At 43.8% G+C, this 27,369-nt stretch overlaps 1 protein-coding gene across 1 annotated transcript; it reads right to left on the bottom strand.

Annotated features, from left to right (window-relative positions):
- Positions 1-4,244: 4,244 nt before the first annotated feature.
- Positions 4,245-26,909, bottom strand: Hmgcs2 (3-hydroxy-3-methylglutaryl-CoA synthase 2). The gene is made up of 10 exons (XM_028785179.1): positions 26,763-26,909; positions 15,802-16,256; positions 12,534-12,659; positions 11,647-11,811; positions 11,226-11,391; positions 9,562-9,732; positions 7,999-8,105; positions 6,925-7,050; positions 6,410-6,521; positions 4,245-4,720 (listed from the first exon to the last, which is right to left on the bottom strand). Exons 1-9 carry the CDS (start codon positions 26,864-26,866, stop codon positions 6,415-6,417), a joined length of 1,527 nt encoding a protein of 508 aa, XP_028641012.1. The 5' UTR covers positions 26,867-26,909; the 3' UTR covers positions 4,245-4,720; positions 6,410-6,414.
- Positions 26,910-27,369: the final 460 nt, after the last annotated feature.

The raw sequence follows: 27,369 nt of genomic DNA on the forward strand, positions 1-27,369 counted from the left end.
CATCTCAGTACAGCTGATCCTGGCCTTGCTGTAGCAGACTTTGAAAGCAATGGGCCTAGACCAGAGCAGAGGGTTTGACCTGGAACACAGTGGTATAACCTTGAGCTCTGCTGGTTCTTCTGAAAGAGGGAATGGTGTTGAAAATATTTACTCTCAATTGTGGGCTTCTACCCCACCTTTGAGCATACAGTTCCCAGATAAAAGACACATAACTTTTATTATTTACAATAAACCTGTATCAGCACTACAGCCGGGCAGATAGCTAGCCTCAATATTATTAGAATCTACTTTCCTATTGATGACTCCGAGTTATTACTGTGTTTCATCTGGACTGCTCTTAACTCCAATTGGCCAGCCCTCATGACCATGCTTTCTTGACCATGGTGTCTTCCTGCTCTCCACCTTTCTGGATCCAAGCCTGGGGACCCAAGACCCTACCTATCTCTTTTCTGCCCAGCTATTGGCTGTAGACATCTTTATGAACCAATCAAGATAGCCTGTGGGGCAAGGTTACATAACAGTAGTACAGCAGTGAGACCTCTGTAAATACGAAGGCAATGGGTGAGCACATTGGCTTCTCAGACCAGGCAGGCAGCCCTCTGCACAATCCGGTGAGGTACAGCATCTGCTTGTTGGGGATCCTGATAAGAGACCTCCCAGTTTCATATGGGAAAGAAGTAGCTATGCTCATGTGACCTCTGCTGAGGTCACACCCATAGCTGGAAACTGGCAGGAATGTGTGATTTGTGATGTCAAATGTTCAGGTAAAAACTAACTTTCATTTCCACACAAAGCACAGTGCATGCTAAAGTGCTTGGGACAATTCCAAAAGCTACACTAGCCTGACTTGGAAATACTCTCATAGATGAGGGTTGTCTGGGAGAGTATGGGGGCATTTCTTTGCAGTAGTGGCCCTTGGCCAATCATATCACCTCCCACAAACTGAAACAGCAGAACTGACCACCACCCTCCCCTCATTGGAAGATGTCAAACCTAAGGTATCACTTCTAAGGAACGCTTTCCAGTCAGCTGCTCTTGATCTAGAGTTAGTTTTATGGTTGAGTAGTAACTTGCTTTCGAAGAATTTAAAGTAGACATCTCCTGCACCCACGGAGGTCCTGCCTCAGCGTGAGGAGGGTCCTGAGAAAGGCGGGAATGGGAATGGCACTGATTCAGTAATGACTCGGAGTCAGTAGTGGATGCAAGCTGCTGCCTCAGGTACTCTTCTCTATTCCCTGATGATTCTCAGTATTCTTTATTCTTCACCTTAATTGTTCTTAAGTTTAATAGCCAGAGAGCCTCAACACACTTTTATTTACTAAAGCTATTTCATCAAGGCTTTGGTCATTATTAATAATTATCAAGAATTCTTAGATTTACATAAACTCTGTGAGTCCCAGATCATCAGTCCCAGCCCCCGTTTCCTTAGAGCAGAACCAAGCACAAGGCAAAAGCACACTTCCTTATAGGTTTACACAGCCTGTTCTTCACAGGAAGCTAGGCAGAGCTCTTCCAGTTTTCTGGTACAGAAGACAGCAGTCTTTAGTAACAATTCTCATATAAAAACAGAAAGATAACAGACTACTAAAATTAAAATGATTCCTTACAAAGTTTTGAATTTATGTAGGTAAAACAGCTCTGTCTAATATCTTCCCAGGCACTGTTATCTCCAATTCTTCAATCAGCTAGAGTTCTAACTTTTTATATGTTTCTGCAGCATCTTTTCATTCTCTAGTCTTCATTCCTTATCCTGGCAATTCCGTAGCCTGTGCACTCTCCTTCTAATACTATGTATTCCTAAATTATATATAAATTCCTACTTTTTCTATCCATACCCTTTCCTGAGATCTCCCTAACTCTCTATCCTTGGTGTCTCCAGGTTCATCCTGGCTAAGCAAGGCAGCAGTCATTAGATGGGAGGGTACATGTGCTTCCTCATGATTCCAAATTCAAGGCCAAGTCTGGCAATGAACTACTTTTACAAAGGACCACGTAGGCTTTTATGGCCATTGTGGTTATGGTGTCTATGTCCTTTCCCATGGCCCTAAAGGCCAAGTGGAGGGCCTGCTCCTCGTCCTCCACAGCCTCCTGACCGTCCCCGTTCCTCATTCCTGAGAATCCCATCTGCTTCATTTACTATGATGTGACTACCTCTGAATAACGGGGGAAGTATTCCCCAGAAAGAAAGATTGAAAGTAGAGTGGTAAAGACAGCAGATCAGCTTCGGGACAGCAGCAACCACCAGCACACGTCGGGGTCATGGGATGAATGGCCTGGCAATGCTCCAGGGTCAGGAACTGTGTCACACCTCCCCTTACGGAGCCATGCCGGATCCAGTACTTCAGTCTTGTAGGTGTGGCTAAACATGGTATAAAGATTCTCCTGGGTCTAGGAAAGAAGTAATTTGAGCAGAGGATGCTGGGGAATCACTTTAGGTAGACTTTGTGAAGTGAAGAAAGGTGTTTGCCCCCAATCAGTACCATTTGTGATATTCTACCTTGTGGCATCCATTCCCTGTAACTTTCAGAGTGGAGTTTGACTCTCAAGTATATAGACTGTGAGTCAGGGCAATGTTGGAATGGCATTATAGAACTGGCCTTAAGTACTAACTCCTGGACAGTCAGTTTGAATGAAGAGTATCCCAGAGTGGCCAAAGGAAGACCTTCTCAGGCCTTATAAAGGCTGATGAGGAAAAGAACAAGAGATGTGTGTGTGTGTGTGTGTGTGTGTGTGTGTGTGTGTGTGTGTGTGTGTGTATGGGGTGGGGAGTGGTTGGATAGTGATGGCCAGTGTGTTCTACTTGTAAGCTGAGGTTGGTCCTTCAGCTGCTCTGTGGTGACAGCAATCATTCATTTGGCCAGCACCTCGACACAATTTAAAAATACATTTTATTGAGGGATAGAACACATTCATGCCAAAGTGCACAGGTAGCTTCTTGGGAACAGGCGGCTGAACTTGATTTCTTATAGTATATACTGTGACTTCAAGCTTGGTAACATGAGGACACTTGCAGGAACTGGTTCTGACTTACCATGTGGGTTCCAGGGACGGAACTCAGGTTGTCAAGATTAGTAGCAAGATCAGTGTCTTAACTCACTGAGCCATCCTCCCAGCCCCACAGTGTTATTTTGAGATAATCCCTAGTTGAATCCATATGAATCCTGGTAGAGGAAGGCCAGGGCCCAACAATGGAACACAAGGAAGAGAGGTCCTGACAAGACCCTACAGAGAGCTCTTCATGGGTTCTATGTCCCTGTCTTGAACTGGGGGAACACTGGCTTCTCTTCCATGCAGACAAACATAACTACAGTGACCTACAAAGGGAACATGGTCCTGCAAGGGATTCTGGAAAGATCAAGAGCCTCATGTGCGTGCTGAGAAGGGGCTGGTGCTGGATTAGCTGCTCAAGCTGGGCCTTGCCGGGGGTTTACTGGTGCTGGTGTGACATGGCCGTCACCTCGTTTCATGTGTGTCTCTGGGGCTCCCCAGACAGCTGGCTTCCCTGAAGGCTCAACAGAACCTCTCTCCAGAGCTTTTTCTAAAAGATAATGAAGGATGAGAACCCCTTGTCCTTCCTACCCCTCCTTTTTCATGTGCTCGACACTCACATTCCTAACCCATTGCTGTTTTATGAGGCCCCTGGAGAAGCTATATTCTCTTTTCCTGAAGGAGAGAGTATTCTACTTCTGCCTCATCCTTTTGGGTTTGTTGCTGATGTTTGTTGTTGTTTTTCAAGACAGCTTCTCGTTTTAGCCTTGGTTGTCCTAGAACTCGTTCTGTAGACCAGGCTGGCCTCCACTTCCCACCAGCTGGGACTGAAGGCATGCACCACCAACACCTTCTGTCTTGGTAAGGTCTCCTAGCATAACCCAGGCTGGCCTTGAACTTGGTCCCGCCTCAGTTTCCCAAGTGCTGAGATCTGAGTTGTGCATGATTATGCCTGGCCAGCCTTATGAATTTTGCTTTACATTTAGTCTAGAGAATACTGGCCACCTACGCCCAGGGGGGTGGGAGGGAGGTTGACCTACTGAGCACCTACTGGCCCCTCTTGGATATGGTGTCTGTAGGACGAGAAGTAAGCAGTGGAGTGCCCTGTGCCACTGTCTTTATTTGCCTTGTATCTGCCACAGTCCTTGGCAGAACTGACTAGAACTGTGGAGAATTAACTTGAAGGGAAGGGACTGGCTGGTGAGGTGAGTGCCCAGACCTCTGAGCAGGTCTTGCTTTCTAGAAAATACAAGTCATTTCTTCTCTCGTTTTAATTGCCATATGTTGTTTTAGAACAAGATACAAAATTTAGAAATTCTCAGGAAACTTTATGAAACAAGCATAAACTATAATAGCCCAGAGTCTGATAATAAGCTGTAACAAATGGCTGCTCTGCCAGGCTGTGGAGAAAGAGCGGTAACCCGGTAGGTCCGCCACTCCCCCAGGCTTTGGGGAAAGAGCACATCCTTGCAGGTCGGCCGCTCCGGTTTCTTTCATCTCCCTCTTCACAGGGGAGCTCTGGTCCACAGCAGCCTGTGATGCTAATTGCTAAGAGCCGACCTGGATTCACGGAGGGAAGCCCTTCACCGGAGGGAGGCCCTTCACCGCAGAGCAGATCCTATGGGGCTGCTGTGTCTATTCACTATTTACTGCCGTGGGCGGAATTTTAAGCAGATGCTGTTTGGGTAACAGCTCTGCTCACATTCTTTCCCCAGGGTATTGTTGCATGGATCTGTAGAGAGGAGAAACAAATTCAATCATCTCTTGCCCTGGGCTCTCAGGTCTAAGCCTTCCCCTGCCCGCCCCGCCCCCCCCAACTTTCTATGAGATCTGGGTACCCTCACTGCCTTCCCAGCTCCACGTCTCCAGGCCTGGGGAGCCTATTATCCAGTTACAGGAGCCAAGACTAGGAGCCGGGGCGGCGGGATCCTGTGACATGCTCTACTGGTGATGAGAGAGCCGGGAGGGCTGGCTGGAACAGTGGCTCTATGGACTCCTATATCATCAACCTAAACACTCCATGTCACCTTCAGCCTTGATGCTCTTGTTTCAGTGAGAACAGCTCAGGAGCACTGTTTCCTCTTTGTGGCATGACGCTATCCAGCTCTTAGGAAAGAAAGGGCTGGAAATCATCTTTCAGAAATCTATTTTCTCTCTTGTCTGCTTTTTGTTTGGTTGGTTTGGTTTGTTTGTTTGTTTTTGTTAAGACAAGGTCTCCTTCTGTACTCCTGGCTGTTCTAGAACTCACTATGTAACCTAGGCTGGCCTCAAATGTGATTCTCCTGTCCCAGCTTTCTAAATATTGTGACTACGGTTGCAAGCTGTCACCCAACCTATTATCTCTCTGCATCCTCTGACTCACCTAGCTCGATGGATTTAAAGGCTCCTTCTTTGGCCCTAACCCCTAAGAACCGTATTTCAAGCAAGTCTCCTCGGAGCACACTGGCCCGGACCTTCTCACCGTCATCCCGCATCTTTAGCCGGTCAGCTCTCATTGCTTTGCCTCTTCCCTAACATCTGGGCTCCAGCACTTGAGCAGCCTCACTAAGAGGACCAGGTAGCTAAGGCTGTCCCATTGGTCAGGGACAGTGATTAGTGCCCTGTCCTGTACTCTGCCTGTGCCTCTCCTTTGTTTGTGGACATCTTTCCTTCTCTTCATCTTCCTCCTGCCTCAGCTATACCTTTTTGTCCTTCCCCACTCATTTACTAAAATAGCACGGGGACTCTACTGAGATTTGGGGACTGGGAAAGAAATTGCTTCCTGCACCTCCATTGTGTTTATCTATTGGACAGATGTGCCACAACAGACATCCACACTTATGAATTACAAGCTTGCACTTCTGAACCCTTGACTTTCCTTAAAGAAATGCCATAAGGAATCCTTCCGTGTCTCCTCCCAACAAGTCCTCTTCTTCTCTCCCTACCCTCATCCTAATTTCCCAAGCTTCACTGCCTCTCCCCAAGAGGAATTTTGTGACCTGTTTATTGTCACATGGCCACTGCCCACCCTAAAGCTCCCTCCAGCCAAGGCACCCAAACTACCCAGCACCCTTAGGAATCACCACCCAGCTCCCAAGTGCACAGCACTGCAGTTATTGGTCTTTGTCACCAAGCTCATTGTTTTGGAACAATATGCCACAGTTTCTGCTGCTGTCTGCTTTCTCTGTGGCTTCAGATTTAGCTTCCCTCAAGCTTCTAGGAGACTTACATATGCAAAGAAATCTGAATTTCACAGTCCAGATCTCTGAGACAGAGACTCCCTCTCACTCCTGCTCTGGAGCTCATGGTTTGTAACTCCTCCCCATGAGCATTTTCTGAGCTATGACCTCATCTGACATGATTACAGACTCAGAACTGCATCTGCTACTCAGAGGAAGACCCCAGGCCTTTGGTCCCTAACCCAACCCTATAGATCACTCACCTCCATTAGACGGGACACCGGGCATACTTCCTGCGATGCATCTCATCCACTCGTTCAAGGTACCAAGTACCTGGGAAGAGGTTTCTTGTGTCACCAGGTGGAGAGAAGTTCACTGTGGGACAAAGAAAAAGAAGTACTTACAAAGAATGACATGGGTGTGCATGGAAGAACACAGTAATAAGAATGCCTACAGACTCAAGTAAAGCACTCCAGCTGTACTGCCTGGGACTGTAAACCACCTGTAATTTACTGTATAGAAGGACCAGAGAAGTTGCCATCTTGGGTCTGGTACTCGAGGTCTGTCTGGCTGTTAGAACTTGTACTGTGTGGCGGACTGTGGAGATGGCTCAGTTGGTCAAGCTCTTGTTTCATAAGCATTTCTCTCAATCATATCTCATAAAAACTGTGACCTTGGCCCATTACATTCTGGATGTCTGATGAACCCCCGGCTCCAAGGTACAGACATGGAATCCAGGGTAAATTACTTTCTTCTCTCTTCCTGCCCCCTTTCTTACCCTTGTGGTAAAATTGCTCTCTCTGGTTCATTATTTCTGTGAATTCCTCAGGGGTCATGCGTCTCCGGGAGTCTAGACGTTTGGGCAGATCTGACACACTCGACACCAGATTCTCCAGAGGGGAACCTGGGAAGCAACAGCAAGATTGTTAAACCTTCCTGCAGTTGTTATCACGGGTGTCAATAAGCAGTCAGGGTCTGGAGGCTGACCCCACATGGTACTTAGATGCCTGGTCTTGATCACAGTAGTCGTTACAACAGTCAACAGATACTTACTGGTTAGTTCAGATCCATCCGCTTCTCTTCGGGTAGCTAAACCAAACTATTACCTCTTGCCTTGTCTAACTGATTTCCTTGTATCTACCTTTGCTACAGCTGAGGAGGTGTTCACATGTATGAACTTATGCAGCACCATTTGGGCTCTGCCCCCCCCTCCACCTTCCCTATGGCCAGTGGATCCTGAGAGGAGAAAGTGGAAGGCAGGAAGGCAGTGGGGACCTCAGGTGATGGGTGCGTGCTTTAAGAAAGGAGGCAGGCTTCATTGAACAGCTTGTTTAATTGGGGGAGACGAAGGCTATTTAAACCTTTAGGGAGTGGGTAGAGGTTTTTGGGTACATCATTGGCCAGGGCTAAGGCGCTAGAAATGCCTTATTTACATGAAGAGGAATTCTAGCTGCTTGCTAAACATGACCTTATAAGGAGAAGGGAAGTTTAACTCAGCTGCAACTGTGTGACCTCCTCTGGTGGCGGAAAGGTGGGGGCTCAGGACTATGTACTCTGGGACACGCAGGGATATCAGGGACAGGGAAGGGACTGGTCCTCACTCCTGCTCTTGAAACAAGATTTCTGGGGTTGGACACGACTGGATCCCACCCCTGCTCTAGACAGGTTTCTCCTGGTTCCACTGTACCCTGGCCCCACAATACAGGAGTTTTCTTTGCAAGTAATCACACTTTAGCTCTGTCAAGACAGCTACCTCAGGCAAGATGAAGCAGAAGGTGACTTCTTTTGCCAGATGGCCCTTGTTCAGGAGCACCTGTTATGAGAGGAGACTCACCTGGAGAAGCAGACTCACCTGGAGAAGCATCCTTGGATACTCGAAATGAAAAGAAACTGGCTGCTAAGCCTGAGCCGTAGGAGAAGGCTCCAATCCTGGAGCCAGCTAATTCTTGGGCAGAGTGGCTGTCGGTGAGGGAGAAAAGCCACATCAGCATTGCGTTCTGTATTTCTGATAAAGCTCCTAGGTATTCCTCTAATCTCACCCCAACTTAAGCAAGTAGAAGTGTGCCCCATGCACTCCTCTCAAAGAGGGACTAATTCAGATGGGTGGAATTCAGATACGAGACCAGAAGTCAGAAGTTCTGCCCAAAGGTGAGCAGATACAGCCCAAAACATGAAGGAGGATTGTGAGGGGAGATGCTTTCCGGTGTGGTCAGGGGGTTAAACCAGTGGACTCACCCTCAGAGCTCCCAAGTTAACCACAATGGTTCAGCTTTCACGTGTGTGCATGTGTGTGAGTGAGCATATGCGTGTGCATGTGTTGTACCTATGTAGCCCAGGCTGGCCTTGAATTCTGCAGTCCCTCTACCTCAGCCACTGTAGTTCTGGGATTACAGGCATTTGCCTGACACCCATACCTATGACTCAGACTTCTGAGCACCCCCCATCAGTAATTTGATCCAGTGTCTTTTCTATATAATATGCAATCTTTCTTTATAAGCAACACAAAACAGGAAAAATCAGTAAAAATAATAGTTAACAGTTGAGCATTTTCTGAGCACTATAAATTTTAAGGCAATTTTCATGAAAACATTCCATAGTCAATTATTGTCTGTAGTCTGACCAGTGATTAATCTCTGTATTGATCACTATCCACAGGGGTGGGGGATGGGTGGGAGGGGGAAGGGGTTGGGAAGCATGTCTGATCAGGGGTGAGCTGTACTAACCTATGAGTATATAAGGACAGATGTTTAGAAGGCAGCTTGATACTGTGTCTATTTAGTGAGGTAATAGTAGTTTCTCCTCTAGGGCCTATGACCCACCCAGCCAGGTGTCGTTGGGCGGGTTTACAATATCAGGCATCAGTTCCCTTCTATAGAGCTGGCCTTAAATCCAATTAGAGATAGCATTTGTGTCACTATTGTACAGATGAGACTACATCTTTATCACATACCCCCACCCAAGGCTTAGAGGGCATCACAGAAGAGAGGGAAGAAAGATTATGCAATTCAGAAATCAGGTGGACTGCTGCAAAATAGTGTCAAATAGGGGTAAATAGGTTTGAACCCCATTATAGGATCTAAAGCTAGTCCCTAAAGTCCCCCACACTGTATTAAATATAAAGCTGTTAAATAGGCAAGATAAAATATGGCCACAAGTTCTGTTTTCTCACTGCCTGGGTGGATCCTGCACTTTTCCCAACGTATATACTCACACTGGAGAAGTTCAACAGAGCTAGCAAACCTGTCTCCCAACCATCTCTGAAACAAGCTGTAATATGTCTAACCATCAGTTCTCTCGTCCTTTATTGTAAAGGTCTACCTCTCAACAAACCAAAAGCTTTAATGAGAAGAGAGGCCAAACTAGGCCTGTCAGCTCATGGATGGGGAACAGCAGGTAGGCCAGGGGCAGTACTCACTGGGAGAGAAGTGAGGCCAGGCACCCATAGAGGGATGAGGTGTACATGTTCCCGTTGTTTGTGGAGAGATAAAGGGAGGCCTTGGTTTTCTTGTTGAACATGTCCAAGGAGGCCTTCAAAAGAGCCTTGTCTACATCCTTGTTGGTGTAGGTTTCTTCCAGCTTTAGACCCCTGTGAGGCAGAGCAAGATGTTCACATGAGAGTTGTCAAAAGAAGACTAGGGATGTGTCAGGAGAGTGCTTCTGGAGAGAAAATTCTAGGGTGCATTTTTTAAAATTATAATGCTCAGATGTTTGAAGAGCTCAAAGTGACAGTCCTGTCATTCTGAGAAATCATTTACACACACTTTTGTTGGGGCATCTAGCCACATTTCACAGGCCATTGGAAAACTGAAAACTAGACCATGATGGAAACCATGGCTCTGCTCCAGGGAACTGCGTCTAAGTGCTTGGCCAATGACTCTCCTTGTGTGAACACCCCAAGGAGAAGCCCCTGTATGCCTAGCAAGGACCCATGTGACAGAATCTGCAGCCATGGCTGTTTTTCCTGGAACTGGCCACAGGACTATGTATATACTCTTGGCAGCTTTGTTTTTCACATTGTCTGTAACAGATATGGCAGTGACAAAATAGAAATCTCTTTATTATGCCAAGGTGGATTTATTGAGAATATATGATAGAATTGAGATGATACCTGAAGCAATTAAAAACCCATAAAAAGTTTTAAGAAGAACAAAATAGAAATCATACAGTTTCTTGAAGCACATAATTATTCTCAGAAAAGCACATAGTACACTCTGACTCAGAAAGCAGCCCTTGCAAGAATAGATTAGGGATGTTAAGGAATATACATAAACATGAAGACATTAGTTTAGAATCAAGGAACTCAACTGTATAGGTACCAGTACCTCAGAGAATAGAAGAGGCCGGCCTAGAATCAACCAACTCTTGTGACAACAAATTAAATCTCCTCATCTTAGCTATGGTTGTACAGGACAGAAAGATGGATACTGGCAGAATAGATTCAGATAAAAACTTGTAAAACTTGGTGTGAGGGCTACCAGCTAGGTGTTTGAGGTATAGTGTGCTAATCACAATGGTCACAGAGATGTGCTTAATTATGAGGCCATAAGATTAAATATCTGCCTGGGGAAAATAAAGTGTATGAGAAAGAACCTTATGGAAAAAACATTTAGGGAAGTATTGACTACCTTCTTGGAACATGTTCGAGGAAACAAAACTGAACTTGTATGGTTAATGACCTTGAAATGAAATAGATACAGACAATCTCAAGCTATTCAGGCCATCTGCTTAACAACAAGCTGGTGGTCGTTTCCTTCATTTTATGCCAATGCCACATCTATGTCCCTGGAACCCTTGAACCCACCGGAGCAAGACTCTAGCAAAATCGTATCCCTTCAAAATTGTATCACACACCCTGCTTAATGTTCATTCTTTCTTTTTACTTTCCTTTCCTCGCCTAGTACACAGAGAGCCCCATCCCATCCCATCCCTCTGTTGAAAGACTGGCTTAGCCTCCTTTCTGTTGTGTTGGAGGGTTGCCATCTGTGTCTAGAAGGGAAGTCTACATCCAAGGTATGAGGGAGCCCTCTCCTTGCTCGCCCTCCACAAACCTAAGCCTCCTTCCTCTTAAAGAAGACCCACCTGAAGGCCTCTAGGTCCTTGTATAAGTTGTTCTGCTTGTCACTGCTGGATGACAGGAAGTCATTGAACATCAGCCGAGCCAGGGATTTCTGGACCATCTTGCAAAAGGGTGTGTGGAAGATCATATATTGCACATCATCGAGGGTGAAAGGCTGGTTGTTTCCAGCTAGACAAGAAAAGACGATGCACCACTGAGGTCCACTCTCCCAGATGTTACGATGCCAAGGGGTTCGTCTTCCCAGAGAGACAGGTCCTACCTCCAGCACACACATAAGGCTCCCTCATTCATCCCATTACACATTCTCTCATTCATTCCTCAGGCATTACGAAGTATTCTCTACAGGGAAAAGGAAAGGAAGACTTCTGGCCATGGGAACAGAGCCGTACTTTCTGCCCTCCCCTCCAGCCCCCAGCCCCAGACCTTGCTTCCACTGATTCTGGATCTTCTTGCGGTAGGCTGCATAGCATCTATCCAAGGCCCGCAGGTAACACTGGATAGACAGCTTCCCATCCACCAGTGGATACTCTGAGGCCAAGTTTGGTTTGTAGAAGTCGTATGCATTCTCCATGTGGGTTCCCCTCAGCCCTGGAAAGGCACACAGAAGGCTCCAGAGGCTGCTTTACACAGGCTGTCTCAAGCAGAACAGAGGGGGATTCCTGCCTCTGCTCTATCACCTGTACCTGTCAAAGCCTTTTCAGTACACTCCCACAGTCAAAGCAGTCAGAAAGTATTATTTATTTTGAGTAGTAGTATTAATATTATTACTATTATTATTGTTGCTGTTTTGTTTTTCGTTTTTGTTACAGAGAGGCAGTGTTTCTCTGTGCAGCAGCCCCGGCTGCCTTGGAACTCACCCTGTAGAGTCTGGCCTCAAACTCGCAGAGATCCACCTGCCTCTGCCTCTCAAGTACCACCCACCACCAGGCCCCAGATTATTGGTTTTACAGAAGTGAGATTTATATTTCGCTTTCCACATCTTTGTGGGCATCTCACAATCTAGACTAGAAGGCAGAATTGTCCAAACCTCACTTTATGTCTGGGTTTCTTCTTTCACAGGTAGCTCCACCCTGACTCCCTAAGGTTTGTTGCATGCATTTGCCACACCCACTCCATGCACCATTATCCCAGTGCGTGATGAAGCCACCCACTCTGGCTTCTCTCTTCCCCTTAAGCGCTACTCCCCAGGCCAGACCTTCAGAGGCAAGCACCACCATCCCCAGACCTGAGTAGTGTGTACCACAGTTTGAGAGCAGAATCTATGACACGACTGCACAGCACACAACCTCTTGGGAATGTTTATTACGAACCTTGTTCCAGGACTAGCGGGGCCTTGGGCCCGATCAGCATTGCCACAGCCCCAGCACCACCTGTGGGGCGGGCATTACCACTTGGATAGACTGCAATGTCACCACAGACCACCAGGGCATAGCGACCTGCCAAGACAGACAAGGAAATTAATTAGTCATGACATCATTGCCAAATCCAGAGTAGAGTGAGGGCCTACTGTGTGCCAAGCACAGTTTTAATTACATAATGGAACTAGATGGAACCAGACCAAAAATAAAATATAAAATAAAAAAATTACACATAAACTCTAGTGAAACCCACGATCCATTTGTATTTGAAATACAAATTCACTGCTCGGAGTTCCCACAGTCTAGCTATGGAATGCTCACTCACTCAGAATCATTTGTATAAATTACATTGATTTTTTATGTGTTTTTTTTTCAATGCAGGGATGTTTGCATGCTCGCAAGACAGTGTATCACATGTGGAAGTCAGAGAACAGCTTGTGGGAGTCAGGTCTCTACCACATGGCTTCTGGGGATGGAGCTGAGGTCATCGGGCTTGGCAGCAAGCACCTTTACCCACTGAGCCCTACTACTGATCCCCAGGATTGCTTTATTATTCAAAACTTTCTTTGTTTCTGTTCTTAGGGTTTAAATTTTACTTTTCAGATTTATTTATTTTAGCCTGTATATATATGTGTGTTTTGACTGCATGCGTGTATCTGCACCGTGTATGAGCCTGGTTCCCACAAAGATCATAAGAAGGGGTTCAATCCTCTGGAACTAGAGTTACGGCTGGTTGAGAGCCACCGTGTGGGTACTGGGAACTGAACCCAGATCCTCTGCAAGAACAAGTGCTCTTAACTGCTGGGGCATTCTCCCGGCCTGTTTTTAGTGTTTTTGAGACAGGGTCTCATTACATAGCCCAGGTTGGCTTCCAACTCAAAATCCTCCTTCATCAGCAAGTGACGAGATAGCAGGTTTGTACTGCCATGCCTGGCCTGAATTCCATTTCTAAATTCACTTAAAAACTTTGTTAACTGACACTTGTGGAAATAATTTAGATTTGTACCAACCAACTTACAGCACTCACATCTTCAAATATCTTCTAAACAATAGAAGGACAATGCATCAGGAAAGAAATTAACATTTAAACACAAAATAAATACTCATTATCCTCTAATAATCCTTAAACCTGCCAGAGAGGTAGGTAGCTACGCCAACATTCATGGCTGAAGACTCTGCCTCCAGAGAAACTTATCTAGAGCATTCACCTACTGTACTGGTTCTAAACTGTAGGTTGCAACCCCTTTGGGGATCAAACAACCGGGGGTTGCAAATCAGATATCCTGCACATCAGCTATTTACATTACACTCATAACAGTAGCAAAATTACACTTATGAAGTAGCAACAGAAATAACGTTATGGTTAGGGGGGTCACCACAACATGGGGAACTATATTAAAGTGTTGCAGCATTAGCCAGGTTGAGAACCATTGACCTAGTGGATATGAACTTTGAAATTCAAAACCTGTTCTGACCAAATCCTAACCACAGGACCCTATAGCAGATATGGGTAAGCCCCTCTCCCTTGTGTTTGGCTGTCAATTGAGCATGCTAGGTAAGCACTCTCCCACTGAGCTACACTCCTAGTGATCCTCTCAGCCCACAGAAGGAACGAACCAAGGCCCCAAAACCTGTCCCAAATTACACAGCTAATAAATGTAAGATAAAGCTTTGAGTGCCAGGATTCCAAACCACAGTCATTGATGTTCAAGGACCTCCTCTCAGTAATTATAACGGCCTCAAGAAAAAAAGGATTGGGGTTTTGTACGTGTGTGTGATTGAAGAATAAATGACACATTTTTGTCTTATTAGATATCTACTTATTCACTCTCAGTGTGAAAATTTCAGCACTTAGATGTCATTTAGGAAAATAGCTTTAAATTTAACTGTAAAAACCAAACCTTCTGTTAGAGACAAAATCAAAAGACAAACTGAGAAGTGTTTACTATACTGATAACCAACAAAAAGCCATTTTCCTTCATTTATAAGAGTCTCATCTTTAAAACAGCTGTGTAATTTTAAAAACTGGCTGAAAATATTCATGTAGCCTGGGAGAAAAATCTTTACAAACTACACTTCAGCTGGACCAATATCCAGCTCTTTCTCCAGCACTGTAATCGCCTGCATGCTACCACGCTTCCTGACATGATGATGATACTGCAGTAAACCTCTGAAACTCTAAGCCATCCCCAGTTGAATGCTTTCCTTTACAAGAGTTGCCGTGATCACGGTGCCTCTTCACATCAGAACACTGGCTAAGACAGTTGCATTACTGAATGAGATTTGGTATCTAACTCTCACACTTTTTCTCTTGGACTTTGCCTTGCTATCTGAGCAGGAGATATCCCACCAAAGCAGCCCTGGGGAAGGATGTAAGAAAGACACAAAGCAATGTTAGTATTTTAAACAAAAGTCACCATTTCAGCAGCAGGTATTGTAGAAGAAGATAATCAGTTCATGGTCCACCCTCAGCCCATTTTGACCAGTGTCTACCCCTTACCACAGAAACTTACGTCCATTATCTCTGTCTCAGAGACCCAGGAGGTGATTAAGAGAACTAAGCATAGAGAGACATCTTGGATTTGGTTTGGAGTTTTACCTCCACACTCACTATGTCAGTGTGGTATTTATTCTTCATTGTCACCTTGATGAGATGTATTACCACCATAGAAATGAACCTCTGGGCATGTCATGGGGGAGTTTGTTGTTTAGACTAACTAAAGTAGAAGAAGTACTGTAAAAGTGTGTAACATCATCCCATAGGCTGGAGTTCTAGACTACTTCCTGACTGGGGATGCCCTGTGACCAGCTGTCTCTAATTCCTGCAGCCATGATGAACTGTGTACCCTCAAACTGTGAGCCAACATGAACCCTTCCTTCCTTAAGTTGCTCTTGCTAGTGGTTTTGTCACAGCTGCAGGTCAAGTAACTAAAGCAGCAAGATATTGACTATTTCACCTTCTCATCTACAATGAGGCACAGAACTCACACTCCAGGATCGTGTGCAGAATAAATGAATGGCTACATGAGCATGCTACTCAAGTAGCTGCATAAAGCTGTACCTATCTCCATGGCTACTGTCACTGTTTCTGTTGGGTTATAGTAGCAGCTGTATGGATAAATTGCTTCTCCCTTCCCAGTATAAAGAGCTGAGAAGCAGACCATAGTCTTCAGGCACTACCCTAAGAATCATACTTCTGGCATGCCCTGGAAACACATACCATCCCAGTAGCTGGACTCCATCCAGTTGGCAGCATTGAAGAGGGAGGCAGTGCCACCATAGCAGGCGTTGGTGGTATCTATGCCCTCAATGTCAGTGTTGCCCGAATCCTGGAAGAGTTCCATGAGCACTGTTTTGACAGCCTTGGACTTGTCAATGATGGTTTCGGTGCCCACTTCCAGGCGGCCCACAGCATCCCACGGCAGCTTTGTGCGTTCCATCAGCCTCTGCACCACTGTCAGGCACAGGGAGTTGATGTCCTCCTGGACTGAACAGAAGCCCATACGAGTCTGGCCCAAGCCCACTGTATACTTCCCTGCTTCCACATTGTTGAACTTCTCCAGGTCAGTTTGGTCTACATATTGGGCTGGAAAGTAGACCTCCAGGGCAAGGATGCCCACATCTTTTGGCCATGTATCTGTTTTGGCCAGAGGAGCAGGAGGGATTGTAAAAAACCTGTGGTTAAAATAACAGTTGTAAATCTACTAATCATCTTTTGACAGTTACCTCAAAACAACAACAACAAAAACCGAAAAAAAAAAAACAACCAATAATGTGGCAATTATTGTTTGTTTTTAGTATGTTTTGGAGGTATGTTATCAAGTGAGGAAAAATTTAGCAGTTATATCTGTTGAATTGACCTTTTTATCCATTTACTCATCATAGAGTGTACTTTTCCTGATAACATAGCTATACACATATTATATGGTGCATTCTTTGTATGGCAGTCTGTCTAGACTTTCAAGTATAATATTAGTGTTGATGGTCAGTTTGGTAGGATCTGGAGTCACCTGCGAGACAAGCCTCTGGGTACATCTGTGTGGGGTCTTTGAGATTAGGTTAGCTTCTGGGCATGCATGCCTAGGAGGGTTTATCTACATAGATTTAATAGAGATCGGAAGGCTCATTCCCGGAGGAGTGGTGCACTTTTCCTTGGGTGTGGTCTTGTGTTGTATGAAGAGTAAGAAGCTAGCTGAGCATGACTACTCATTGTCCTCTGACTCCTGACAGCCTCAAGTTCCTGTCACCAACTTCCCCACTACAGCAAACAGAACTCTAGAATTGTGAACTAAAATAAATCCTTCTTGTCTTAAATTGCTTATGTTATAGTATCTTGTCCTAGCAAAAGGAAAGCCTTTGTATCTTTTCTCTGCTTATTATTTTAACTTCTAAGCATTTTTGTTTTGTCTTATTTTGTTTTCTTGTGTGTCTTTTTTTTTTTTTTAAGATTCCTGTGTGCCTTTTATTGTTGTTTTGGATTTTTGATTTTGTGAGTCAGGATCTCTTATTTTACCCCAGGGTAGCTTTGAATTCTGAATTCTCCTGACTTCACTCCTGAGTATTGGGATTGCAGAGGTGTGACTTGAATAAGAATGGCTCCATAGACTCATATATTTGAATACTTGGCCATTAGGGAGTGGCACTGTTTGAGAGGGATTAGGAGGTGTGGCCTTGTTGAAATAGGTGTGATCTTGTTGAAGAAAGTGTCACTGGGGGTGGACTTTGGTATCTCAAAAGCCCAAGCCTGTCCCAGTGTTTCTCATTTCCTGATGCCTGCAGATCCAGATGTAAAATTTTCAGCCACTTCTCTAGCACCATCTCTGTCTATGTCCTGCTATGATCTCTACTGTGATGATGGACTAAAACTCTGAAACTGTAATCTAGTCCAAATTAAATACTTTGTTTTATAAGAGTTTGTCATGATGTTTCTTTGCAGCAATAGAACGCAGAGACAGCATGTGTGGACTATCACATCTGGCAACATTTATCATTTATAAATTTCATAGAGTCTTTGAAAAAATTTAAAAACTCTGACAATAGTGGTGTTTTAATTGGAGCATTTAGTCTGTTTATATTTATTGTAATTACTGATATAGTTGTGATGAAGTCTATCATCTATTTTTTACTTGCTTATATGTTCTCTCATCTGTTATTTCCTCTTTCCTGAATATATATATATATATATATATATATATATATATATCCTTACTCCTAATCCTTCTCTGATTTTTTTATTGATGACCCTAGAAGTTACAATAGGAATAGCTTATCATGAGCTAAATAAATTACTATGTCAGGAAGATGGCTGATGAAGAGTCTGGTTTTTTTTCCTCTGTAACAAGGAAAACAATAGCTATTTCACCATCATGTTTGCATGGAGTACTGGAGTAAACTGGAATGTGGAAAAAAACATAAGAAAAGCAGATAATAAACAGTCATACATGCACAGCTTGCCCACTAAGGCTTCTGTCCCTAAGCAGCTTAGTTCACAGAAGTCATCTCTGAGACTCTAAGTAGTAGTCCTGCAGCCTCAAGAATTAGTTGATATGCTTACCTCAGAAAGTCACCCAACCAAGAACAGCTTGTTCTTGAGCCTACAGTGTCATCTATGACCTTCCATCTCTTGTGAGTACCACATTTATGCTTGCTTATATCTCAGTTCCCACACAAACTTCAGATACAGATAGCATCCTTTTTTTTATTGGATGTTTTATTTGTTTACATTTCTGATGTTATACCCTTTCCCCATTTCCCTCCATCCCCCCGATAGCATCCTTTCTACTGAGGAATGTGGTATGCCATGCCTACCTTGGTCCATGGGGATGACCCTGTCCCATGTTATCTATAGAAACTGATAAACAGTTTCTTTCATCCTCAAACCACTGTACCCAGAATGCTAGCAATTTTGCCTTGCCTTAGAGAGATGCATGAAAATCCGTGTGTAATCCTGCAACTCCTATACTCTATACCACTAAGACATCACCAACATTGATGAGAGCTGGAAAAATCTACAGAACTAGAACACCAACCCAATCTAGTCTATTAAACTGGAAGAAAGAAACTGACCCCCTCCAAAAGCACACATGTCAATGTAGGATCATTAAATACATGAAAAACAAAGTAACATGACATCTCTAAAGAAACACTCTAGCAACAGACATCCCTACACACACACACACACACACACACACACACACACACGCACACACACACACATATATACCAGAGGAAAGGAAATCAGTGAATTGCCTGAAAAAGAATTCAAAATAATTATTTTAAAGAAGTGTTTGAAGTTTTAAAGGAATGCAGTGCTGACAGTTCAACGAAATGAGGAAATAACATATGATGTGAATGAGAAATTGAGCAGAGAAGAGATCCTAAAAGAAATAATCGAAATTCTTGAAGCTAAAGAACATAATACATGTCATAAAAATAACAGCAAGTAGGCAAAGATATAGCTACTAGGCATAAAGAAAACATGCTTTTCAAAATAACCCAATGTAAAAAAATTTAAAACAAAAAATTAAGATGCATGGAGAAAGTCAAGGTGCAATTGAGTTAAGGTTTCACATTATGTGTATTTCAGAAGAAGAGAAAAGCATAGAAAACACAGCCAACAACATAACTGTCAAAAATCTTTAAAATTCTTGGGAAAGATATAGATCTTTCTCCAAAAAGCTCAACAAATTCTAATATATCCAACCAAGAAAGAGTCTCTTGATACACTACAACCTGTCAAAAATACAAGACAGACCTGATGAGGTGGCTCAGCAAGTAGGGGTACATGCTGTCTACCCAATGACCTATATTGAATACCTAAGATCTACAGAGTGGAAAGAAAAATAACTCCTATACACTGTTCTCTGACTTCTCCCACACACTGTAGCACAGACACATTATACACCATATACATATACATGCACACAATAAATAAATAAATAAATAAATAAATAAATAAATAAATAAGTTCAAGGTAGAAATTCCAAAAAAATAACAAAATAAATATGTCAAGTTATAGATAAGGAAATTTTATCTACTGAAGACAGTAGAACAATGGCAGAGTTCCCAGAAGAAACCATACAGGACAGTAGAGAACAGGGTGATATAGTCTACTCTGTGAAAGAAAAGAATTGCCAACCAAAAATATTATACCCAGCAAAGCTATCTTCAGAGATGACAAGCCAGTAATGTCTTTTCAAGATAAGAAAAAGCAAGGAATTCATCATCAACAAATTACATCTGCAAGAATGTGTATAGGACGTCTACAGTGGGGTGACAGAAGATGACTACATTATGAAGACATTTGGAAATGTAGAACTTAGTAGTGCTCTAGCAGATGCACGAAAGAGGAGAAAGAGAAACCTCTCTGAATAGAAAACCATCAAATCGTAGCAGTGAACAAAAGAAAAAGGGAAGGAACATAGGTCATATAAATGACCAGCAAAACATGTAATAGAAAGACACTCATAGTCAGTCTCTCAATTAAAAGCTACAGACTGGGTGGATGCACTAAAATCAAGTCCTGGTGATATACTCTCTACAATAAACTCATTTCACCACTGAAGACATACATAAACAAATAGTGATGGGACAGAAAAAGACACAGAAGTAGAACCCCAAAGCAAGCAGGAGTAGTCATACCACTATAAATAAAGTCTGTAGAAAGAGATGCAGAAAGTTGTTGTCTAATGCTAAATGGATCAATTCAGCAAGAGGGAATAATTATAAATATACACTCAATGACGGAACATAAACTATGTAAAGAAAGACTACAGATATACTGGAAAAAAACAGATTCTAATACAATAATAGCTGGGGACTTCATCACCATCACTTTCATCAATAGACAGATCATTGAGACAAAAAGTCAACAAGTAAACAATACAGTTCATCTGCACTATAGACCAAGCAAATTGGACAGAAGGTGACAGCATATCCCACCTAACAGCTACTGTTTCTGGACAACAATCTTAATGTCAATGACATAGTTACATACAAAACCTATGAGATATAGCAAAAACAACACTTAGAAGGAAGCTTACGGCAACATGCCTACATCCAACAGATTATGAGTAAACAACTTAATGATGCAACTCAAGGACCTAGAAAAGAACCAAGTCAAAGGTCCTGGAGAGAGAGAAAGAAAGAAAGAAAGAAAGAAAGAAAGAAAGAAAGAAAGAAAGAAAGAAAGAAAGAAAGAACAAACAGCAGAACAGAAATAAACAGAGTAGAAAATAAAACAACAAAAGGAACAATGAAACAGAAGTAATATTTGAAATGAGAAAGCAAACTGATAAGCCTTTAGCTTAAATCCTGGTATGTTGGGTACAGGAACAGCATTGGGGCTCACCACCCAGCTAGTCTAGCCAATCAGAAAGCTCCATGTTCAGTGAAAGCTTCTGTCTCAATATATAGGGTGGAGAGAGGTTAAGGATAACACCTGGTGTTTGCAAAAGTATAGAGAATATACATTGAAGAAATGAACCTATGTAAGGGATGGTGCTGAGAACTAGGTATCCACATACAGAAGAAACTGGACCCTGTCTTTCACTCTACGAAAATCAAGGCACAATGGTGAAATCTAAATGCAGGACTTATAATCATGAGTCTACTAGAAGATTAACTTGCAAGGCACATGTTAATCTTGGCAGAGATTCATCTTGATTTGATTTGATTTGATTGAGATGATTTTGCTATGTAGCCTGGACTGGAATTCACTGTGGAGCTCAGGTCAACCTGGAATTCATGATCCTCCGTGTCAGCTTCCCTTCTTTTATATTTACTTCTGTTAATTTATTTGTTTATATATGTATTTACATGTGTATGGTGTGAACGCAACAGCATGCATGTAGACACCAAAGGGTAACTGTGGGTGTCTGTCCTCTCCTTCCAGAGTATGAGTGCTGAGAATTGAACTCAGGTCATCAGACTTAGTGGCAAGTGCCTTTACCCACTGATCCATCTCACTAGCCCTTCAAATACTTTTTAAGAACCCCAAAGGAATGACATTTAACACTGAAAATGCTTCTGAACAGCAACGGGAATGATATGAGAATCAAGAGACAGCCTCCAGTGAGAGAAAATATTCCCAGTCTGTTCACTTGAAAGACACAACTCTCAGAATATATCAGGGCTGAAACAACTTGACAACAAAAGTTCAAATATTTCTGTTTTAAAATAGGCCAATGCCTGAATCAACATTTTTTTTTTCAAGAGAGGATGTGTGAGAACACTTAAACTCACACGTCAGCGAGGAGATGGAGAGCAGAAATAAGAGGTGCAGCTTCATCACAGTTAGGCTGGGTTTCTAAGTACACAAATACCAAATGCAGGGAGGCTGCAGAGAAAGGAAGCTTTGAGGGCTCAAGAGATAGAAGGCTCAGTGGGGAAAGGTGCTTTTAACTTGATGACCCCTGTTGAATCTCAGTTACACACATGGTAGAAGGAAACACTCCTGCAAGTTGTCCTCTGACCTCCACATGTGTACTGTGGCACACGAACCTGCACACATGTACTCCCATTCACATATGATTTTTTTTTAAGAAAAGGAGAACCTTTCATATGGAGACAACAGGGATAAGAACTGATATAGCTACATGGAAACAGTACAGCAGTACCAGCAAAATCCAGAACAGAACTACCATATGATTCATGAATCCCAATACTGGGCGCATGCCCAAAGGAACTAAACTGATCAGATGTCTTGCACACTTATTGCAGCATTATTTACACTAACTGTGATAGAGAATATTTTGTGTTCAGCGACAGATGAGTGTGTAGGCAAACTGTGACATGTGTGCATGATAGAACACTATTTAGCCATGAAGATTAAATTCTGTCATCGTAGCAACATGGATAAGACATATGTTGGGCACAGAAAGACAAAGACTGCATGTTCTTGCTCACAGGTGGTAGCTAAGATCTCAAAGCTTTAGACACTAGAGTAGTGATGTAAGAGCCTTGAAAAGGAGTGAGGAAAAAGATGGAGAGCGGATGTGTGTAGGGATACAAGTGCAGGGGAGAAATAAGGGTTGGTTTGGTTTGGTTTCCATCGTGCTAGGGATGAACATAGGACACCAACTCAAGACACTTGAGGCAATCACACTGAACCACATCCACAGCCAGACGTAACTTTCAATGCCTCATGACACGGCAGGATCACTGTGATTGACAACAACTAATTGAGTATTTTAGAGTAGTAAATAGGGATTTTGAATGCCCCCAACACAGAGATGGTAAAGGTCTACAAGGATAAATAAGTCAATTGCCCTGATCTGGTCATTGCATGATGTATGTGTGTATTTAAATGTTATACCATACCCTATAAGTATAAACAGTTACTGTGTGTGCCCACTAAAAATAGAGCACTCCCTTCAGAATGGTGCAAGTCCTTTCTTCAGGTCAGCTGGTACCTGCTCCAACCCTTTGTTATTATCTGAATGCTTTCTTTCTACAAGAAATAATTATAAGTCCTTATAATCATTTAGAAACCTTGATCCCTTTTTACAGTGGACTTCTCCTTATCTTCCCCTCTCCCTTCTTCTTACTGCATAAAAACAAACCAATCTTTTTCTCATGTGTTGCTATCTTTGTCTTGTTTCAGGACAAAGGCTCACTGTGTTAGCCCAAACTGGCCCTGAACTCACGATCTTCCTGCCTCAGCCTCCTGAGTGCTGGGATTGCAAATGTGCACTAGCATGCCCAGGTTATTTTTCTACTTTGGAAGGAAGTTTTTCTCTATCTTCCATTCTGCCCGCTTTCTTCTGATTTGAGACACATGATATTAGTCGGACACTCATGCCAGGCTGACTCACCATAGACTAAGACAAACACCCTTCATGCCCACAAAGTCGCAAGTAATTTTTAGATCCTTGTGCAATGGAGCGGGCCAGCCTGTGGGAGCACAGAAGATGGAAAGTAGTGTTCTCAATGAAGAAAACGGGGGTCAGTAGAAAAGAGAAGAGAGAAGAGAGGAATTTTTTCCAGTGTCTCTCCGCCTCCTTTCACTTCAGACTCCCAACTTCTCTGGTGAAAGTCTACAGTTTCCCTTCCTAGCTGCAAGTCCCTCTCCTAGAGGTGCCCATGGGCAGGTGTCTGAACCTTTCTTCACAATAAACACTGGTGGAGTGACGGCTCAGGAACTCCCTGGCGTCCCTTGTTTTAGAAATACTCTGTCTAGTTGTTGCCTTAGACACCTGGCTTTCCAAGCTCTTTCTGTACCACAGAGGCTATGGCTCATATTGAGTTCTCCTGATTTGTATCTCTAGGCCCCCCAATTCTCCCACCAGGTAAGTTACTTTTAAGGACCCCAGTGGGACAAAAGTGGATCCTATCCTCACAAGATACTGAAGCAGAGAGATTTGGGCTCATCAACCTCTGATGAGAGAGGGCAGGAACTTATTTATTTGGTGCCTTCCAAATAAGTGGAATTTGAACTTTCAAATATTTATGGGGGAGAGTTCCCAGGACCAAGAGCTAATGGTTAGCTCATGTTTGGAGCTGCCAGCGTGGCAGCTTTCCTTACAGATTCATTTTCGGCCTCCTCTGGACTGACTCCCTATACGGGAAGACAAGATCCAGGAAGAAGGTGAGAGGGCCTGTACTGTCTTGGTAGAGAGTTTCTGGATGTGACTTTCAGAGCCTTAAAGACAATTACAGCACAAAGGCTTCCAGAAGCACTCAGGCTTGGTTGTTGCTTAGGTACTTGGTTGACAGTGCCCTTCCTAATCTGTGCTTCCTCTAGTGAATGATCACTGCATTTGATTTAAAGCAGGTTGTTCTTGCTGTTGAAGCTTAAGAATCTGCACCATGTCCTCATTCACTTCATACCATCCTGCCTGCTTCCTTGGGGGTTCATGACTAACAATTCCATGCTGGGCACCATGCAGAGAAGGGTGTTGTGTGAAGGAGTGTCACAGAAAAGAGGGCAAGGCTCTCAACATCCTTAGTGGGTGTGAGAAAAGAGATGAGCACGTGCTTACCCTGACCCCAAAGACTAGTGTGGGGCCAGGAGGAGGTAACACCATGAAAGAGATACAGTCAAAGGAAGCAGAGATTCTCTGGGATGGATGGATAAGGAGGGCCTCCATGGGAGAGGCTGAATTTGAGGTGAGCCTTTTTTTTATTTGTTTACATTTTTTAAAATATGGTTGAGCGGCACATGTGCCACAGCAATCAGAAGCCAAATTTCACTCCTTCTACCAAGTCCATTCTAGGGATTGAACTTAAGTCCTCAGGTTTGGCAGCAAGCCCCTCTTCCTGATGAGCCATCTCTGAGATCAGTCTTGACTGACAGATGAGTAGTTTTCTGTTGATGAAGGACTGGAGGGGGTGAAGGGGAAGTGGAATGCACAGTGGGGGTACATGAACAGGCTAGGGAACCTTCACAAAGGAGAGTGTGCAGGGAGCAGGGAGATTTAAGGTGAGAAACACTGAGTCCCTGATACTTCCTATCAGGGCAAGGAAGCAGATGGTTGTTCTGGGGTGGACTTAAAGCTGATATGGATTGCATTATAGAGCAATGCAGACCCCTACAGCAGCAGTTCTCAACCCGTGGGTCTTGATGTCTTTGAGGGTTGTATATCAGATATTTGCATTACGGCTCATAACAGTAAAAAAAAAATTATAGTTATAAAGAGGCAGTGAAGTGATTTTATGGTTGGAGGTCAGCACACCATGAAGAACTGTATTGAAAGGTCGCAGCATCAGGAAGGTTGAGAACCACTGCTGCAGAGCAAAAGTGACCTATAAGGAACATTAGTAGTTCATGCAGCAAGCACTGAAGTTAACCATGAGGTTACCAGGCAGGAAATGTGAGTAAGAATTCCAGAGCACGAACCAAAGAAGTCAGAGTGTTGATGAGGAGAGAGGCTTGTCTCTCGGGTAGTAGCCTACTGTTGCATAGGGAAGGTTTGTGCCAGGGATGGTGGTACATACCACTACTGGGGTTATCCCGGTGTTCTGGAGGTAGAAGCTGGTGGATCTTTATGAGTTCAAGGCCAACCTGGTCAAATATCATGAATTCTAGATAAGCCACGACTACATAAAGAGAACTTGTCTCAAAAAAGGGAGGAATCAGGGGAGTGGTCACTCCTGTCCAGCTCTGAAATAAGTAAATCATGTCCATAGCTTCCTCACAAAAAAAGAAGAAGCAAGCTAGAGTCTAAGCTGGAATCTTCAAACAAAATTCAGTGGTTTTGCAAGGGGTGGGAAAGTAGAGGCGGCAGTGGAGTTATGAAGAAAATCAGGAGGTTAAAGGACACTTCCCCCTTTCCCTCCACACCTATACCCAGGCTCCCAGGAGAGCAGGAAAGGGAGGACACCATAGCAGAGAGTTCCTCTAAAACCTCAGTATTCATGGGTATCAGTGGAAAGGAAGCCCCGGGACTCTGAGCTCAGTGGATGAAGAGCAAAAGAGAAAAATATCACCCAGGTAGCTGGGAGCCTGAAGCATGAAGTCCAGATGTGTTCCATCAACTCTGGGCAACCACAGTCACTTGGACCAGGCTAAAGGGTGTTTACAAAGAAAGAAGGCATGTGTGTTTTTCTTTCAGAAGGGCATGTATCTACTCCCCCACCCACCCCCGCCACACACACAGTGAAAAACACACACACGATTTTTATATTTCATCTCACAAAACGGAAGCACGGAGAAATGCAGCTTCTTCTCTTTACTCCATACTAGATCTTGCTACAGTGAGCAGGCAGTTAGATTAGCACTGCAGCTGCAGGATCGTGAGGTCCGCTGCCTCCTGCAACAGGCAGAGGACAGGATGCTGCTTCTCCTAAACAAGGTACATCAGAGGCTTAGGCTTGGAGAAATGATTTTCAACCTGTGGGTCCTGCCCTCTTTGGGTCAATTTATAACCAGAAAAATACATCTTGCATATCAGATATTTACATTATGATTCATAATAGCAGCACAATTAGTTATGAAGCACAAACAAAAATAATTTTATGGTTGGGGGGTCACCACAGCATGAGGAACTTAAAGGACTTACTGCAGCTCAATAGTTAACAGGCACTTTCTAGAAATGAGGCTAACTTGTTTATAACTGAGCACAAGCTAGCTTTTGACTGAGGTTCTAGTGAGTTCTCCAACAGGTCTGCTGCCTGCTTTTTCCTGGTCCCCACGGTGCTTGTCTGAGTGATCTATGGAGACCCCTTGAGCAGGCGACTCACCTCTGCTGGGCTGCTGAGAGCAGGGGAGCAGGTGTAAGTGAAGGTTCCTGCATTACTCTCTTCAGTTGCAGGACCCGCCTTGCTGGAGCCAAAAGCCGCTGCATCTCTAAGGTATCTTGTGAAAGCCAGCAGTCCACAACCCTTGAGAGAGATGCCCAGCGATTGTGGGTTGGGCTTTATAAGACTTCAGTCTCCGGAAGCCCCGCCTCCGCTTAGGGAGGCCTTCTGCCTGCTTCGGAAAAACTGGGCCAAAGGTCTCAGAACAAGTCAAAGGAAAACATCATGTCTAACATGTACATAGCTGCACTGTTTCTGGCTGGTATCTAGTTGGCTGGCTCTGAGACTTTCTTGTCAGCTTTATTTTCGCCTAGGCATATGAGCATGCATGCTGCCTTCTAACACATCCAACAATCAACAATCACCCAACTGGTCCACTCCAGCCCCCGACTCCCCTGCTGAGTGACTCACCATCTGTTCCTAGCCCCTAACACATTATACTGTCAGATGTTATTGTCACCGTTTTTATAAGAAGCAGCTTTCAAAACCAAAGAGTGACTCCTCACCCCTCTATTTTTCCTATGTACTCCAGGCTGGCCTTGAACTTGAA

The sequence above is a fragment of the Grammomys surdaster genome, unplaced genomic scaffold, assembly GCF_004785775.1.
Source record: "Grammomys surdaster isolate TR1022 unplaced genomic scaffold, NIH_TR_1.0 125156, whole genome shotgun sequence".
NCBI classification, from domain to species: Eukaryota; Metazoa; Chordata; class Mammalia; order Rodentia; family Muridae; genus Grammomys; species Grammomys surdaster.

What these genes read in the sequence shown, in the direction of transcription:
- Hmgcs2 (XM_028785179.1), bottom strand. Translation starts at nt 26,866, where the DNA reads ATGCAGCGGCTTTTGGCTCCAGCAAGGCGGGTCCTGCAACTGAAGAGA. An exon ending in GGAGTCCAGCTACTGGGATG is followed by an intron (nt 12,660 to 15,801) that starts GTATGTGTTTCC and finishes CTGTCTTGGCAG; the next exon opens with GTCGCTATGCCCTGGTGGTC. An exon ending in AGAGCAATTTTACCACAAGG is followed by an intron (nt 6,522 to 6,924) that starts GTAAGAAAGGGG and finishes TTTGTCCCACAG; the next exon opens with TGAACTTCTCTCCACCTGGT.